This window comes from Urocitellus parryii, chromosome 5 (assembly GCF_045843805.1).
Source record: "Urocitellus parryii isolate mUroPar1 chromosome 5, mUroPar1.hap1, whole genome shotgun sequence".
NCBI classification, from domain to species: Eukaryota; Metazoa; Chordata; class Mammalia; order Rodentia; family Sciuridae; genus Urocitellus; species Urocitellus parryii.
The window spans coordinates 197,698,890-197,716,965 of record NC_135535.1 but is presented as its reverse complement, the minus strand read 5'-3'; the positions used below and the strand labels follow the sequence as shown (position 1 = coordinate 197,716,965).

Genomic DNA, 18,076 nt, shown 5'->3' with positions numbered 1-18,076 from the left:
CCCTGCTATGATTTAGACCCTAGGACAGGAATTAGTAGTATCATAGCTATTAATTGAAGACCCAAGTCTAGAACCTCTCTAACCTTGTGGTTTTTGAAGTTTTTTAGTTTTTTTTTAACCATACCTTATCAATCAAGTCAGTACCAGGTGCAAATTCTAAATTATAGTAGAAGCTCTCTTAACCCACCTTTACTTACCAGCTCACCATGGAAACCAGCCTGTCCATTCTACAGACATGCAATGCACAAGGCTCCAAGCTCACTGCTATCCCTTTTTCTGCCCACCTGTGCCCTTTGCTGTCTCCAGTTGACACACAAACTTACCAAGCCACATCTTTTTGTACTGATTATATTTAGTATTTTATATTTTCTGTACAGTGGTGTACAGAAAAGCATAATTGTTTCAATGAAAACTGAGCTGAATACATTGGAAAAAGCAAGTTTCTAAAAAAAACAAAAACTGTAAAAGACTGAGAAAGACTCTAAAAATGTAGAAAGATTGCACTGAGATTCTTCTGTGGGTGTCAAAAACAAATGCCACTCCTGTTTTAAGAAACCCGAACTGGGATTTGCCGACCATGATTCAGAGGTATTGCTTGTGGAAAACATAAGGCAGGGAAACTCCAGTCAGCAGGCTCTTCAAAGAAAGGGTGGCCTTGGTCATGTATCCAAAAATTACTAAATGAATGATATTTAGATTTTAAAGTGGTTTCACACAAATGTGTCATTTTTAAATGGTTTTGCCTTTTCTCTTAATCTCTCAATTGACCAGCTACAGATCCAGTCCTCAGCACGGTCGAGCAAGGATTCTGCTGTAGGCTGCCAGTCAGTTCTACTAAGTGGCCCAGTTAGACTCTGAATGCCCTGTGGGTGCCAGGAACCCACAACCTGCTAGGCTCTAGAGCACGTTCCCATGTCACCTTCGTGGTCACCAGCCCCACCTCTCCAGCTGGCTTCATTTCAGTTCGCTGTCCACGTGTGCTTGGAAGCCTTGTCCAAACTCAGCCAGGCCATAGTCTGAGCCGGACTTTTTCCAGGTGGGAGAAGCACCGCTGCCCCCTCTGCGACCTCCCCTACCAGTTCTGAGGACCTGGCACAACTTGCCCAAACTGACTCAACTTGGCAGCCCTGGGCCTTCCTGAGCCCGCGCTGAGTGAAGAATCTTTACAAGGCCTTCTTAGAGCTTAACATAATGAAAGCCTTTGGCTGAGGTTCAGGCAATGCAGAGACAAAGTGTTTTGGGAGGGATATAGAGGACACCTGCCAGTCCCCAGCTCCGTGGTAGAAATGCCACTTGAGGATTATCACCAGTCCCTTCTTGGAAGGACACTTCCGGCTCATCTTGGCTTTGCCCCTTGCTTCCTCCTGGCAGAATTCTGCTTGAAGAAAATGGATCCTTCCCTGTGAGCACAGGCTCCGCAAGACAAACACCCAGGCCCAAGGGCCCTGAGCCGGCCTTATTTATGTGTCCACTTGTTTTACGCAGCTGACTTTACTGCACATTATTCAGACCAGGGACTGCAGGGGTTGTTACTGAGTTTGTAGGAAAAGCAAATCACCAGGAAGGTGAGTTTCAAAATAGACAGCGGCAGGGATTTTAGAAAGGCTGGCCAACTGCTTGTGACCAGACCAGCAATAAAACCTCTTCAGCTCTCCCAGGAGTCAATACCCAAATCCAAAAAAGCTGCAAAAAGTAAAAGGGTCCAGAACACTCTGCAGCCCACCATGACTTAGCTTGAATCCACTCACAGCCAGCCTTGGGTTTTTTTCCCCCTGAAGTTTCTTTTTAGGTGCAGAAATTAATTTGAGCAAATATGTATCAAGTACACAATAGACTTGTTATATGATAACTACTATCCATACAAGTCTGTAATCAGAGGTGTCTATTCAAATACAATGTGAAAAATGCAAACTCTGAAGCAAGCTGCCCTGCTCAGTTATCATGTGGGATTAGGAGTACACCTTTCTTCTTCCTACATTTGGTTTTACAAGGGAACATAAGATATGCACATTTAAATTGAGAGATGGCTTTGAGTTCTGGACTTTGCTTCCAGACAATTTCAGAAAGAACTCATGCATTGGTTTTCCCTAGCAAGGGTCCAATTTATGCGGCAGAAGAGACCTCGTATGCTAATCAACCCGTATTGACAAGTGTGATAGATGCGGCGAGGTACTTAGTGAGTTCTGGAGAGCAAAGTTGATTGCATTTTACAGTCTGTGTATTTCTCTGTTTATTGCTTGTATTCTGTCATTAAGCAAACAGGTTCCTAATATAGCAAATCTCTCTAATCAGTAAAGCAAGGGAGAAAAGAACCAGAGCATCATTAATTATGACTATTTGGCTACAGCCTGGACAGTCTGTTGCTATTGGATTGGGCAGCTTCCTCTGGTTTTATTTTCTGGAGATAGAGCAAAAAAAAAATGGCTTTTCTTCTGCATGGAGGGAAGAGAGAGAGAGAAATGTTCCATGCCCTGTTGGCTGACAGCTGCCTAAAAACCCCAGATTAAACACTGGCTTCTCTACAGAAATGGAGTCCTGGGGCAGCGAAGGCCAGGCTTCGAGCGGGTGTGCTTTTAAGTCTCCAGTTCCATAAACAGAGCAAGCACGCTGCTCACAAGCCTGACCTGTCCCCAAAGCTCTGCAGAACCTACTATGGGCAGAACCATGTGGGTACCTGACTCTGAGCTATAAATTATGGGTGTGCCTGTGTGTTCTGCATGGAATGCCGTTGGCACCAAGGCTGGCTTTCCAAATGCTAATCACTGGGTAAAAGCAGGAGAGGCCCTGCTCTGACTCCAGGTAACAGAGGTTAACAGCATCTAATGCATTTATTAACCCTCTGGTGCCAGGGACTGGCGAGGTCTGGCCTCGCAATTACAGTGCCCTGGAAATTCTATTATGCAACGTGCCTGGACTTGCGGATTACTGCCAGTGACAATTTTATAACAGGAAAGCAGTAGATACTGGAGGGGACAAGCCTTCTGAAGAGCCTAAAGAACCGGTTTCCTTCTTTTTCTAGAATGTGGTGAAGGTTACTGTATTCACGTTTGCATTTTTCCATTCTAAAGATACAAACCTCAAGGTACTAGGTCTTGGTGGTGATGTTTCCACAATGCAGAGTCAGGCGGCTTCCCCAAACCACATCACTAGGAATCAGCTGCTAGGAAACACTCTTCATACTGTAATGTTGGTTCAGGTGGACTCTCGGAAATACTCTCCTCTTTCTTTCTTTCTTTTTTTTTTTTTTTTTTTGCAAGACATATCTTTTTTTTTTTTTGGTGGTGCTGGGGATTGAACCCAGGGCCTTGTGCATGCAAGGCAAGCAGTCTACCAACTGACCTATATCCCCAGCCTCACACATATCCTATTTTAAGACCATAAACTTTAAGGTTCAGTATCCAGATAGGTACAGATTGGCTTAGCTGTGAGTTGAGTTCCTGACTATCCTAGAATTAGCAGGGTTCCAGGGCTCACAGAAAAAAACCTCATGCTCTGTGCAGGACATACATTATTATATCCTTGGTTTTACCAGTTTATAACACAGGAATAAAAATGTATTCTTTCAGTTTCTAACTTTCCTTACTTCTTACAAAGTCTGAGATTTCTTTTTTCCTTTTAATTTTCCTGGGACTATCCCAAGTGTCAGTAAATGGGACAACATTTAAACTATGTATGTACTCTTTGCAAGAGTTGAAGAAAGGGGACATCCTATAATTTTATCTGCTTGCATTTATCAGATCTGACTAGCAAGACAGTGATTATTTGGTGATGTTTTCACAAATACTCAATAAATGCCTTTAAAATGTAGAAATAACAGGTTTCTTGAGCTTCTAAAGTGGGCTTTAAGACTCTGATTTTCTTAAGTAGATTCTGGATCTGCAGTTGAAGGTTTCTGACTCCCAGCAGTCGCTGGGTGTTCACCGATCGAACAAGATGCCTAAGCACTGACCAGCCAGATGCACACAGCTCTGAAGGCTGGGCTCTGTCCCTCTGCCTGCAGCTCACATGCTGTTAGGGGCACTGCACAACTTTCTCTCTGTCGTTCTTGCCCCCCAGTCTAGGCAGCAGATCCTCTCTAGTCTGCATCTCATTTGGTGAGGCATTTAAAAGGCCCTCACAGCTATGTGCAACCTTTGATCTTGTCACTTATGTGCCATCTGCCATTCCAATAGCTGGTGACTTTTGCCCTTCACCTATTAGATGCACAGACCTTATGGTGGCCTCTCTGGATTTAGGTGGACCTCAGGATCTCTCTGCTGTGCCCTACTCTGCCTCTGCAGTCGTGGTGGTTTCCCAGAGAACTGGGACCTCTCTGCAGGAAGCCTGTTCACAGTCTGGGGAGGCTGAGTGGTTAGAGTTCTGCGTGCTGGGGACTGGGCGGGTGTGACAAGGGGTGGGCCTGCTCTCAGAAGCAGTAGGTAAGGGCCTGGTGCAGTCTAACTGGAACTCAGCAGTTCGTGCAGTTACGGGAGTCAGGGTGGTCCTCCAGGACAGGGGAGTTGGGGCCTCATGCCTGCAGTTTTAGTCAGGCCAGTGGCACTGCAGGGAGACGCAGCCAGATGTTGACCCTTAGAAGTCAGTAGGATGGCTGCTCGGGGCCAACAGGAGCCCAGAGACTTCACACACTTTGAGCCTGTCTAAGCTCATGTTCCTGTGGTTGAACACTTCACACAGCCATTCCTGGAGGGAGGAGAAAGCTGGCAATGTAGACCTGGGCATGTGGCCCTGGCAAAGGCTCCCAAGTGCTGCGCACAGTAAGAAGCCTCCGGTGACTGATGAGGGCCCGAGATCCACCTGCACAGGCCAAGCCACTTAGTGATGTCTGGGAAGATGGAGGCGTTTTCTGGCCCCTGCTGGAAGCCCTTCACAGTCATTCCATCACGGCGATATTCCACTAGTGCCACCTCAGATTCCTGAAGTGACAGAGAAATACAGCTGGGGAGTGTCACCATGAGCAAAGCACTGCCCATAAGAGCTAATCCTATGGAACGGAGGACACCTGCCCAGGACACTAAAAAGCAGCTTAGCTGTGACCACAGTGCAGGCTGGCTTCTCTGCGCAATTTAGTGAATGCATTAGTTATGCAGAGGCCCTTAGCAAGGGTTTTTGTCTTTTGTAGATTATGGCCTAGAAAAGAAAAGGCAGAATGAGATGTTTTAGGGTCATTTTGGTGTCTGGGCACAGTTCCAATCTTGGATGGAAATGACTTAAGTTCTACACATTATTCTCTGTTGGTAACAATGCAGTGGACCAGATTTGCTATTAATATAGATTAAAAGTAGGCTTTTGAGTGAGGTTCAATTCCTCTTTCAATTTCCCCTCTGATCTCCTTATACATAACATTTAGTGACCTTTGAACAGCCCAGGGATGCTTCACAGTGTCTTATTCTCGGAGCCTGTTTAAAGGTTCCTATTTCACATTCACAGCTGGCATATGCAAATATAGGTAAAGATTATGATGCTTTCCAAGGAGCATTATGGTCAGTAAATTACTTGTTAGGCCAACATGCTGTACTCTCAGCCTAGCGTGTCTTCAGCGAGTTGTAGAAGTCTTGCAGCATGCAGGCAGCAAGCCCCACACTCAGCCAGTCACTCAGGTGCGCCTTGATTCAGGTGGGATGCTTATTCAGGTGGGAGTCTTATCTTACCAACAAATGTACTTTCTGTCTTTTGGAGCCAAAGGGCTGCTATTGCTATGGATGAGGATGGCGGATGAGGGGAGGAGTTCTTTGTGTGGATTTGAGGAAGGGTAGAGACTGGGGGGAAACACTGTTCATGCAGGAGAGAATGTTAGTTCATGCAAGAGCTGACGAGACTGGATGCATCCTGACTTTACAAGCAAATTGCTGCCTGACCTTCGAAAAGTCACTTCACTTCTCTGGGCTCTCATTGTTTTATTTTGTAAAAGGAGAGAGCTGTATTGGGTCAGTGATTCTCACAAGTGTGTTCACTCTGATTGTTTGAATGATGAGACTGTTCCTCCCACTGAATTCTTAGGCAAAAGCCCAGTGGAGTTGGTCCAGTTGAGGGAAAGCAGGGAGCTTAAAGTCCTTGCAGCTAAGCCCCCTGGCAACTGCCCAGAGAGCAATTTTAAAATCGCTGGATCAGGATCTGCACCGCCCTGCTTGGTTCCTCAAAGGTGGCCATCTGTCCGATGCCTGACCCCATAACCAGGGAGAGGTGTTCTTAACTAGTGCTTTCTGTTCACCACCCTGTGAACTTTAGAAGTCTGGAAAATGGTAGGAGCCTGGTAGTGTGTGTTGACTGGAATAATGAACAAACAAGCAAACAAATAAACTGGCTTTGGGAAGCCCCTGTGTGTTTACTAGTAAGTGGCGATTTCTATTGGCAACATGCTCAAGTAGAAGGAGGCACTCTCCAGAATGAACATTCGGAAAATACAAATAACTGGCTACTTCCTGGTTTTTCTTTTAGAAGCTCAGTCCTGCCTGGACTGTCCCCGGATGTACTAGTGACAAGTAGCAATTGAGCTTTTGAAATGAGGCAGGTCTGAGCAGAGACGTGCCATGTCGGACACCACCAGATTTTGAAAACTCAAGTGTGGGGAAAAAAAAGAATGTAAAGCATCTCATTAATTTCTTATATTGATTACATGTTGAAATGGTAATATAGTGGGTTAAACAAAATATATTATTAAAATTAACTTCACCTGTTCTCTCTTTATTAGGTGGCCACTAGCATATTGTAAATTATGGATGTGTCTCACAGTTGTGACTCATGTATTTATTGGGCAGTGCTGCCCTGGACCATTGATTAATGGATCATCAGTAATTACTCTTCCTTATTATGTTTGAGATTTCCTCCCTCTCTCCTTGTCTTTCTCCAGGCACAGAAGCTGAAATCCAATGTTTCGGGAAGTACACATCTCTGTCTTTCTGATGTAAGTCACGTTTCTTTGGGGGTCTTCCAGCATTTATTGACATAGCCTTTGGGCTCCAGGGCACGAGAAGATACATGAGGCTCTGAGGAAATAAGGTTTCAGTTCCAGGAAAAAAAAAAAAAATGAAGCCACCCTCTGTGTCCATCTGCCTTCTGAGCAAGGTGCAGACTTTGGATTCAGTGCACAAAGTTAGAACAAAGTGTAGGACCCAGGATCTTCATCTGAGATCCATCCCCAGCACTGAAACCACTGTTCTGATGCTCTGAGACTCTCTGAGAGCACAGTGACATAAAGTCATCCAGCACGGAGACAATGCATTGGGCTCTTGGTGTCTCCTGGATGGCCTCTACCTGCAGTTCCTCTGACCTTCACAGGGGACACAGAGGGAGAGAGGGCAGGTCCCATTACCCTCCCCAGTTCCCTGGTGAGGAGAGGGAGCATTGTAGTGTGCTGATCCTAATTCTTGTCCACCGTGGGATGGATGTAGCAGTGTGGCTGTGGGATGGAGGAGTCCATCCTGGGAAAGGACAAACGTGTGGACGAGTCCTGAAGCCTGGGGTGTGGACTGGGTGACGAGGAGTTGGACAAGTTCCTTGCCCTCTCTGACTGTTCCACTGTAAAACCCCGAGTGGGACTGGCCAGTGGAAGGGAAAGCCCCTGCCCGCTCTGTCTGCCTCCGTGCCGGTTGTGGCCCATCTCTGTGGGAACTGGACCTTGACTAGGAAGCTTTCCAACATGGTTCCTTCCTGCCCTCATTCTGTGGTGGGAGGGAAGCCAGCATCCCTCCTCACCAGAGCTTCCTGGAGGAAGCTTCTAGGTCACCTGTGGAAGAGGTGGGGAGGTGGCAGAGATGCCCAAGCTCAGATGTTTTCCCCTAGAATGGACCTTCATGATTCAGTGTGAAGGAGGAAGCAATAGCCTCTGCTAGAGTTTGTCAAAAGTATCTGGGTCTCACTCAAGTTCATGATTCCTTCTCATGAAAGGATCAGGTCAGCAGAATGAAATCTCAGTGGTGAAATCTGGGGTCAGCTTTGGTGAGTGGGTCAGCCAGGAGGAGCGGGGAGCAGGGAAGAGCAAGAGTGTGGTTTATCTGTGATGAAATGGATACATACCATGGGTGACGATGAAAACATTCTCTCTTACAGCGGGATTTCGAAAAGGACGGTCTGGCTGGTCCTTCCAGCCACATAACCACAAAATCAATGGCGGCACCTCCACGCTGCGGTCTGAGCCCACTGCTGGTTCCGGTGGTAACTGCTCTGTCCACCCTATTATCTTTATCTTTGGCAGGAACCTCGTAGCTGCATTTAAAAAACCATACGGACATGTAAAAAGACAAAAACCAAGTTATCTGTTTCCTGTCCTCTTGTATATCTGAAAATCCAATTTTAGGAGCTCAGTTGAGAAACAGGTTCATCCAACTGGAACTTTTTTTTTTTCTTTTTTTAAAGAAAGCTTTTTGTGATCCTTAGGGGCTTCTCTGGACAGTCTGATGCAGTCCTGCATCCCACACTCAAAGGCTTTGGGGCATGCTGTGCTTAAAGGGGACAATTTGTAAATTTGGCTGTAAAGCCAACTGGGGCCATGTTTTGATGATGATGATGGTGGTGGTGGTTTTAAAAGTTTTCACTCTGGCATTTGCTAGCTAGAGAGGAAGTTGGTCTTTCTAAGGATTCTCTCACATCTCATGTAATGGCTTTGATTTCTAATGACAAATGGCAACCTAACATGGATGACAAGCTTTTTCTTTTTTCTTTTTCTGTCACAAAGTGAAGGTCATCATCCAGAGTGGGCTTTGTGGAAACAAGCTTGTACCGATGTTCACCTTTCTGTATGTACTGGCATTTTCCACACTAATGTTTATGTGCATAATCAGTTCTATGCTCTCCTATGAAACAAAACACCTATTACATCCAAATGTAGTATCTGTCTTTTAGTCAAGATGGGGGGGGGAGGGAATGTGAAATTTCACGGTTCCTTGGTCATTGATTGACACTCTCCTAAGCCTTACCTGAGTGAGAAGCCCTTAAACTAACAAGAGTCAATATAGCTGATGGTCACTCTAATACTCTTTACATTTATGAGGTTATATGTAGAAAAAAAAATTTTACTACTCAATGATTTCAACTATGGGCTTTCTATATTTTGAGAGTAATGATATTGTCTTCATTTTTTTACTGATGGTTTAATACAAAATACGTGGAGCTTGCTTTCCTCTCCTGAGTGGTGTAGCTCCGATATTAACTTCACAAATACAGCTCTTCAAAAGCAGACCCTGAGGAGCTCCTGCTTTAGCAGAATGCTTAGCATCGTGTGACTGCGGGTGCACAGGAGGACTCAGAGCAGCCAGGCATTGTCTTTTATCCTGTGTTGAAATGCAGGCGGGCACACAGGCGAGGAAACGGTGGCCACTCGTAAGTGTTCTGCACTGTCTCATGGCACCGTTGCCAGTTGACACAACTGGATGCCTTGGTTTCCAGAGTATTGGACAAAAGTGGCTTTGACTGGGACAGGGGACGGGATGTGCTGCCCTGTCTTTCAATGCTGATCCATGCCGGGGTATGCAGTTGCTTTCCTAAGTCTTTACTCCCAACTGCCATGTCTCAGCCCCTGGTTAGAAAGGGGTTAGTTGGGAGTTCATCCAGAATCTGCTTGTGTCTTGTTCCACGTCCACCACGACAGACTGTGGCTGACTGTGCAAAAGCACCAAGGTCTGTGGATGGAGAGAGGTTAGCGTCAGATGCCCTGGCGAGGCGCATTGTTTGGCAGAGACAAGCAGAACAGGGCAGGGCTCTCATGAAAAGGCTCCTGGCTCTGTTAGCTACAGTAGTTCCCATCCTTAACCGAAGAGACCCTAAAGTGCACTTCTGAAGCCTGGTTTATATGGTGAGATTCAGGATGTGCAGTGATCAAGGACCTGTGGCTGTGTCTCCCTCCACAGGGTGCTGGGGAGCACGGACTTTCTTCCCACGCTGGGAGAGGGCCAGAGGAGAAAGCCCAAGGTGTACGTCTCATATTGATCCCCTGTGCCCGCTGAGGTTTGCCTAGAAAGATTTATCAGATGACTGGGGGTGGGTGAGAGGAGGAAATCTACGAAATCCCAGAGAAAGACCTAGTCTTTTAGCTCTTTCAGTGTTTGAAGTAAATTTATATCCAAATGTTAATAAACACAAATGTATAATGCTCACTACCAAGATTTTTCACTTCAAAATGTTTTCAAGGGAAATGCATCAAACACCAACTGTATTTGATCAGTAAAAAGTTCCATAAAGACTCTTACTTTGAATAAACACTTTAAATGTGTCAAAACATTTGGAATGCCAATCATCTATGAGAGCATATCTCTTACAGAACATATTTTGTTTTGATTAAGGTATCTCTATGTATCTACACTGGACTGGTGGCATATGGGTCTGATTCTATGTGATCCACTGTAGAAAGCTATTGATTCCTTCTGCCGCATGCAGAAGTAATTAGCTTCAGATGACCAAAGAGGAAATGGGCGTTCTCTGTGCTAACAAGGGCAGCTTTCATTGAAGACTGCCTACATTAACACATAAATTAAATTTTGAAAAGCTCTATCACTAACGAAGATCCCATTTATTTTTTCAGAGATAAAAGCATATTAGAATTACCAAATCCTCCATTTGAAAATAAGTTACTGATTAAATAAACAGGGGGCAGGATCTTGCTGAGGGAAGTAAATGAAGGAGATTCTTACACAATCAAGGCAAGCAAGCAGTCCTGTCCTGCAGTGTGATTCCAATTTACCACGGTGACCTGAAAGTGTGATTCCAACTTACCATGGTGACCATCATTTGCCCCAGGACTAAAGCAGCCAAATGATTTAAATCTTTTACCTGTGTGACTTCCCCTTGGGGTGTGTACAAGCAAAAGGGATTCCTACTTTTGGTCCTACAGTCCCCACAATGGGGACGTCACAAACACAGGGGCTATCTGCTGAGGTCGGGTCTCTTGCCTAAAGCATCTCCTGGTTGATATTGGTGACGCAAGAACAGAAACTTGAGTCCATGCAGACCGTGACTCTCAGATCAGTCTAGCCATGCCCTACTTATTTGAGAGAGAGGGAAAAAAGGGCAATATTGCCATTTTGATTAGAAGCACATCCATTCTACTTTGATGTTGAATATCTTTGGTTAATATATGATTGAGTATCTTCTTAATAGAGCACATGGAAGAAGAAGTGCACAATATAGAGAGGAAATTCAGAATGCCAATTGAATATTTATTTTTCCATATCTGATTGTTTTCAAGTCTCTAATAGAAAAAAAATAGATGTTGAGAATTACCTAGGTTGTTTTTTCATTAAGTGTAATAAATTGTATCCAGACTGTGATAAGAGGGTGGTTTCTGGTTTTTTGTTTGTTTGTTTTTGGTTTTGATTGCTGTTGTTGTGGTTTTTCTTAAATGATTGTCTATCTTGTATCAAAAACATATCTTAGAAGTTGTGACTTCAGGTTCACCCAGTACAGAATGGGGCTTCTCCGGAGCTGCCCTGGCCTTGGATTTGGTCTCCACTGGGACTGCTGCTGTCCTGCCTGTGCTCTGAGGTTGGGTGGCTCCCCGCTGCACCCATTTCCCGTAGGCCTCCTTGTCTCTAAATCAGCCACTCCAGAAACACTCCATCTGCCCAACTAGGAGAGTGGGAGAGCGGAAGCATTTCTGAGTCAGTGTCAAGTAGTGGAGAGAAGAGATGTAAGAGCCGTGGGAGTTTATATAATTAGCAAATTCTTTTCTTAGAATCCAGCATAAATGTATTTCAATTATTATTTACAAAATAGTGTCCTCGGAGGAGCTGTCTTTTGGAAAGTAAGTTTTCATTCTTGTAGTTAGACTTGCCCGATGTATTTGAGTCAGTCAGCTGTGGAGCAGAAGAGGAGCTGTGTAAATGAGCTCGCATTTTCTAATTCTCTCCTGACACTCTTCTTGACCTCCTGGACTCAGGACTCCCGTGAGCTCTGTTGCTTTGGCTTCTGCTCTCCTGCTGGAGCAAATGAGACCATGGGAGACCCATCTTTTCAAGAAAGACCTGCAAGCAATGGCCACAGATGGGAGTGAATTACCACTGGCCCAGGCACCGTGACAGCAGAAGGCCCATCTGCATGGAGTTTGGACAGATGAAATATAATCAAGGTGCCGCAGGAAGCCACATGCCAGGGGCCAGCGTGTCATACAGTCCGCTGATGTGTCTTGCTTATCGATACAGGAGGCATTTCTAACAAAACAGCCAGAGTCTTTGAAGTAGGCGGTTATTCCTTTTACAGAAAGGAGGCCAGAGCTCATATATGGGTGGCAGCGGAAGGAATTTCTTTTTAGAAATTCCGGGGATTTGTTGGGATACCTGAGGAAGCTGCATTTTATTCTTATCCTGAGCTAGGAATCGCTTACACACCTGGCACCTCTGGACCTTGACACAGCTTTTCTTCTTGAGTGATCGTCTGTTTTACATCTGTTGTCTAAGACTCTTCAGGAGAACTGTACCCCTGAATAGCATCCTCTCTACAGAGGCCTTACAGCTGCCCCCGCACCCATGCTGAGATACACTCAGTAGGTCTCTCTTCTGAGGACGGCTGTCTCAAGACCTTGGCTGGCTCACTTCCCTGTCATACTGTTGATTGGTTGTCTTCACGTCCACCCTTGTTCTTTATGGCCTAAGTATTTAACAAGATCCCTTCCTGTCGATTCCTTACCCTAATCACTCTAAATTTATAGCCACCCAGACTCATTCTTGTCCCATCAGATGCCCATTTTGTTGAAGGAGAAGTCCTTCTTGGCACCCAAATGATTGAAAGGTGACACTAATCCTCAAGTCGAAAGTTCATCTTCTGACACTCCCCCGAGGATGCCCTGTGTTCACATTGCACTGTCCTGCCCCCCCCCCCCCAGCATGCCCTGTCCTGCCTGGGCACAGGAATCTTTTCATGGCTTCCTGTGTTCTTTGGAACCTCTCCTCCCTCCCAGAGGCAGCTTAGAGATGGTTGTTCGGTGCCACGTGCCACCTGCACTCCTGATTGTTCTGAGACCCAGCCCAGAGGGGTGGGGAAGGCACACAAACCCTATTTCAATAAACTGCCTGCAGAGCGCCGCAGCCTGCTAATAGTCATGGAGGCCTCAGCCCCCTAAGGTCTCCAAGCTCATTTGACCAGCGCAGCTGCGACTTCGGCTGTCTGCCTCTGGCAGGTGCCAATATCAGCATCTTGTCCCACTGCCATGGGGAGTTTATTTTTGCTCAGAGGCAGCTGCCAAGCGCAGCACCAGCATCAATAGACGGCTTCTCTGATTTTCTTGTCTTCATCCCAGGCCAGGCTGTCTTAGCAATCCCCATTTTTGTTCTGTAGAGAGTGCCAGGAGACCCATCAGATTGTCAGCCACTTCCTCCAACCCAACATGTCTTCCTGCTCACCAGTCTTCCCCAGCAGAAAGCGTGAGCCACGGTAGGTACTTAAAAATGTCCATTGGGACCTTGAAGGGCTTCATTCTGTCACATGGTGGCAAGAACGGGTCCATTTGTGTAGCTGTGCTGGCAATGAGCTGCACTGACACTGAAATTGACACTGTGAGGTACTGCATTTGGACAGAAGGTCTTAGAAAACACTGGGATCACGGCCACTTTACATCTGTCCATTGTGTTCCTTGCCGAGAGATGAAAAGCTAGCACTTATCCCTGGAGGGATGTGACCAGCCAGTCCCATAGCTCTCCGCATCTGCCAGACCAGTGAGTCTGTGGAGATTGGAATCTGCCTCAAGCCCAAGTCACTGACAAGAAAGCTGGACCACCACTATGTGCCCGATGTCACATAGATGAGACAAGACAGTGGTAAGAATTCGACAGTCCAGTGGATGCTGGGTCAAGAAACCCAGGGCTGTTAGGAGTCGGTAGTACAGGTCGGCCACCAGGAGCCAGGCTAGGGTGACTGGCAGGGATGGATGAAGGTTTCTGGGCCTTCTAGTGCCTTCCACCACTCCCAGACCACTCCCAAGAGTGACAGACTCTCTAGCCACATCCTGAGGAGCAAAGTCAAATGCTGGTCAGTGCAGCACTTTGTTGAGCAGATCCTCTGGCTAGATGAACCACCATTTGGAGCAGAACCTTCCCCACAATTAACTAGAGAGTTTTGGACCCTCTGACAGCACTTTAGGAGAAACACTAGAATCCTTCAGTTTGACATCCTTTTTATAAATAGTCTCTGAGCTGGATTTTCAGACTTGGTCTCCAAAAGAGAAATCACAGTCCCCATGGGCCCAGCAGCAAAGCCAGCTCACCCACCGGGGAGAAGGCAAACCCAGCACCCTTCGTCTAAACCTGAAAGGCCTCATGGAGAACCCAGAACGCCACTCCTCTGAGCCTGGAGGGCAGGAGCCAGGCCAGGGTGACTGGCAGAGATGGATGGAGGTCTCTGGTTTTCTAGTGCACTGGTGTGTAAGGGTCCGTTGGTAGAGCTTGCACTCTCTCTCTCTCTGTCACTACTGCTGCAGAGCTGTGTGATCCAGCATTATCTTCCTGGCGTGCAAACGGTGATCTGCATTTGGGGTTTTTATTGTTCATCTTTAGCTGCAGGCACTTCTGCAATGTGGCGGGGAGGAGGGAAGAGAGAGAATGGAAACTATAGAACCAAATCACAGCCCGCCCTGCCTCGTTTGGCTGTGTCTTACTGTAATCAGGCACTTCTTTGCTTTTCTGGATTCAGAAATAGCTGATTGTCCTCAGAGGGTTGAAGAAATAATTTCGCAAACCTGAAATCCAGGGCCTCACAGTTCTCCTAATTATCCATCTTTTCTCTCCTTCTCCCTTCCCGCACCCAAGGGAGAGGGGGAAGCTCTTCTCACCACAGAGTTTGCTTGAAAGAGTTTTCCCATCTTGTGCGCATTTTCCCTTGATATTGAAATTATTTTCTCTGTTTAATCCAACTCCTGCTGAGGCGCAGTGTGAGATTTAGGATGTGGTATATCTTTTTTTTTTTTCTTGTATTTTTGGATACCATTGCATTTTTTTACCCTTAACCTGAGGGTATGTCTCCGTCTCCACTGCTGTTCGTTGTGTTTCATGCCGGGTAACAATACAGGTGGGATAGGAGAAGCCTTCCTGATTATTTGGGGAATATTTGCAGATTTCTTTCCAGAGCAAGGGGGCTAGACACCCATGCTCCTCAGAGCTGGGATGAGGGGTACAGTCAGTCTCTTCGAGGAGCCTTTGGTTAAGGGAGGCCACCGGGACTCTATGTTGTACTGTGTTTCTGGGTTTTTCCACCTGCAGAAGATGGATCATGCATTTATCTCATATCCCTGGACCTCAATTCCCGAGGACACCTGTGCACTCTCCTGAGGTTATCCACGCTTCTTCCTCACACAGCTGTTCATGATGAGCTTCCTGGGCAGCACCCATGGAGGAACAACTACACGTAGAACTACAAGTTTTGCTATTTGGACTTCGGAAGTGGTTTTGTGATGTTTGAATTTTCTGTTAGCCTGTTGCTCAAGCACTACAGAGTGTACGTAGACCCTTTGGCCACCTGTACCCCAGAATATCCTAATAAACATTGTTTTCTTTTTTAAAAAAAAATTGATGATTTTGGTGTCTTTTTCTTTTATCTGAATTCATTGGGGAAATTGCCAGATATTGGGATTTGGGACAGCAATTGGCCAGGACTGAGGGTGAGTGACACAGGCAGATTAATTATTAGCCTGGGGAGAATGGGTTTGTTGGTCCTGTACACTGTCATTCGGTAGCATCCCTGGGTAGCTTCATCCTCAAAACATCTCTAGACATTTTCAAGGGTCCCCTGGGCAGGGGCACAATCACCCTGGTTAAAAGCCACTGCGTTAGACCAAATCTAATACCTCCTGTATGAATACAAAGAGGAATCACATTTATTGTAGAGCCATATATGACAATTATTTCTTGTCCCCAAAATGCAGTTTTATACTTAGAAGATAGAGTTGGTGGACTCTTTAGTTACCATCAGGTTTTTACTGAATGATTTGTCCAGACTTACAGATAGGACATATTTTGATGGAAGATAAAGACTCAGAGTGGGGCTGTTTTTCTTATTTCCAACGTCTAACTCAGTACCTAGTCAAGAGGACATCACTTAAGGTCACAAGGCCAGATCTTATCACTCTGAATTAGGATCGCAGAGGTGGTGGCCCAAATTGTGAGTTCCCCACTTCCCAGAGGAAGGAAGTGACTATCCCCCGAGTCCTTATCACCACCAGGCCTTTCTAAAGCAGAATATTAAAACACCAAACAGTCATTAATTGCATCACAATTAATGTTTGCCTCTGGATGTGACCTATGGTCCAGAGGACAGCAAGTAGGCAGAAGCCTGCAGTTTTACTTGGACTCCACAGGACATATTTTTGTTGTTGTTCTTTTTGGGATTGTTCCATTCAGCTAAGCTCTCCTATTGCTTTGCTTCCTGGGCCTGCCTTCAAATGTCCAGGTTTAGAATGAGTTTGGTCAGATGCCACAGTATCTCCAGGTTGGTTTGGATAAAAGTCTGTGAGCATTTGGACCTGGGTCTGGTGTTTTAAAGGTGTACCAAAAATGCAGGAAAGCCCCCAGGTTCCCAGGCTCACGAAAGGCTCTGCAGAAGTCCCCAAGTTCATTCACAGAGAAATAAACCCCTGCCAGTCAGCACAGGTGGGGAGAAATCCCTGTGGACAGGCAGGAGAACATTCCCAGACACTCCCAGCAGAAACCAAGAGGAAGCAGCCACAGCAAGAACCCAGGGGCCTTGAGGTCCTCCCTTAGTGCCACAGGTTCATATTCTAATCATCTTCTGAATATCACGAAGTCCCCAGGATTCAGGTGATAGAAATTTTAGGAGCTGAAACAAGAAATGTCTAATAAAACTCAGAGAGAAATGCCAAGAAAGTGAATAAAAACTGTGACAGAAACAAGATACAAGACTGCTCATGTTTGATGATATAAATAAAGCATAAACGAAAACACAGTGATGTGAAAGATATGAGCAGGGGTGGCCATAAAAGTCACATAAACTTGCAGGGCTGGCACGTGGAGGGTTTATCCTCATGGAGAATTCTCCCATGCAGACTGGCAGGGAGAGAGAGATGAGGTGCACCATGACCTGGGGATGCTTTGGATCAGTCTATGGATGGGACATTCATTTTAGAAAACCATTGGACAATATGTATCATAACTTAAAACCCACATCTCCTCTGAACTGATAATTCCACTGCAAAAAAATTTGCCCTTCATTCTTACACAGGGTGCCAAGTTCCCTGTGTACAAAAGTATTGCCACCGTGGGGTGATTTGTGATAGTAAACTACTCGAAACAACATGACTATCTGTTGATGGTGAAGGGATGGAGGAGATTCTGGTGTGGGGATAAGAGGGAATGTTGGGTAACTATGCAAACAGGTAGATGTAGCTGCTGATCTACAGTGTGTTATATGAAAAGGCAAGGTCCAGAACAAAGAAGACACGAAGATTACAGTTTAGAAAGAAAGATGATGGACAGTGAATAAATGAATAGATATTGATCGACAATAAATAGGTATAGACAGATAATAGATATCAATACATGATAAGTAGGTGGTAGCTAGAAGGTAAAAATCAATAGATGATAAATGGACAGGTGAGATAGAGATGATAGATGAATAGAAATTGATAGATAAATACATAAAGATACAAGAATATCAACATCTATATGTAGATGTTATAAACGACAAATAGATGACAGATAAATAGATACTAATAGATGATTGATGAATAAATCCCTAGATACACAGTTTTTAGCATGTCCATACAGTATCTTTACTGCTGTGTTGTAGAGAATACAGAGTAAAGGAAGGGTGAGCTGTGGACTTCTGGGAGCCAGGTGAGCGTCTGAGCCTCTGGAGGGGGAAGGCAGTGCAGCCCCGGCTCAGAGCACTTCCAGGGCTAGAAGCAGCAGCCAGCAATGCCCTGCACAGCCCACGAAGCAACCTGCACAACCCCACCAGCAACCCTGATCACCTCCATTTGGGAAAGAGGCACCTGCTGTTGCCCTGTGTGCACAGAAGGGCTTAAAACTCATTCCTCCCCCTGTGGTTGGCCAAAAGAGTCATCTCTAAGCAGAGCCTGGCCAGCCCAAGTGGAGGCTGGGTCAGCTCTAGTACGGATTAACCCCACCCTGCAGATGGTATCCTG

At 45.7% G+C, this 18,076-nt stretch overlaps 1 protein-coding gene across 1 annotated transcript in view; it reads left to right on the top strand.

Moving 5' to 3' along the window:
* Gfra1 (GDNF family receptor alpha 1) overlaps window positions 1-11,934 on the top strand; it is a 193,820-nt gene extending 181,886 nt beyond the window's left edge. Inside the window, exons 9-10 of the mRNA XM_026389200.2 lie at window positions 6,848-6,901; window positions 8,047-11,934. Of these exons, the coding sequence (XP_026244985.2) occupies window positions 6,848-6,901; window positions 8,047-8,202 (210 nt within the window). The 3' untranslated portion in view covers window positions 8,203-11,934. The remainder of the gene's footprint in view (window positions 1-6,847; window positions 6,902-8,046) is intronic.
* Window positions 11,935-18,076: the final 6,142 nt, after the last annotated feature.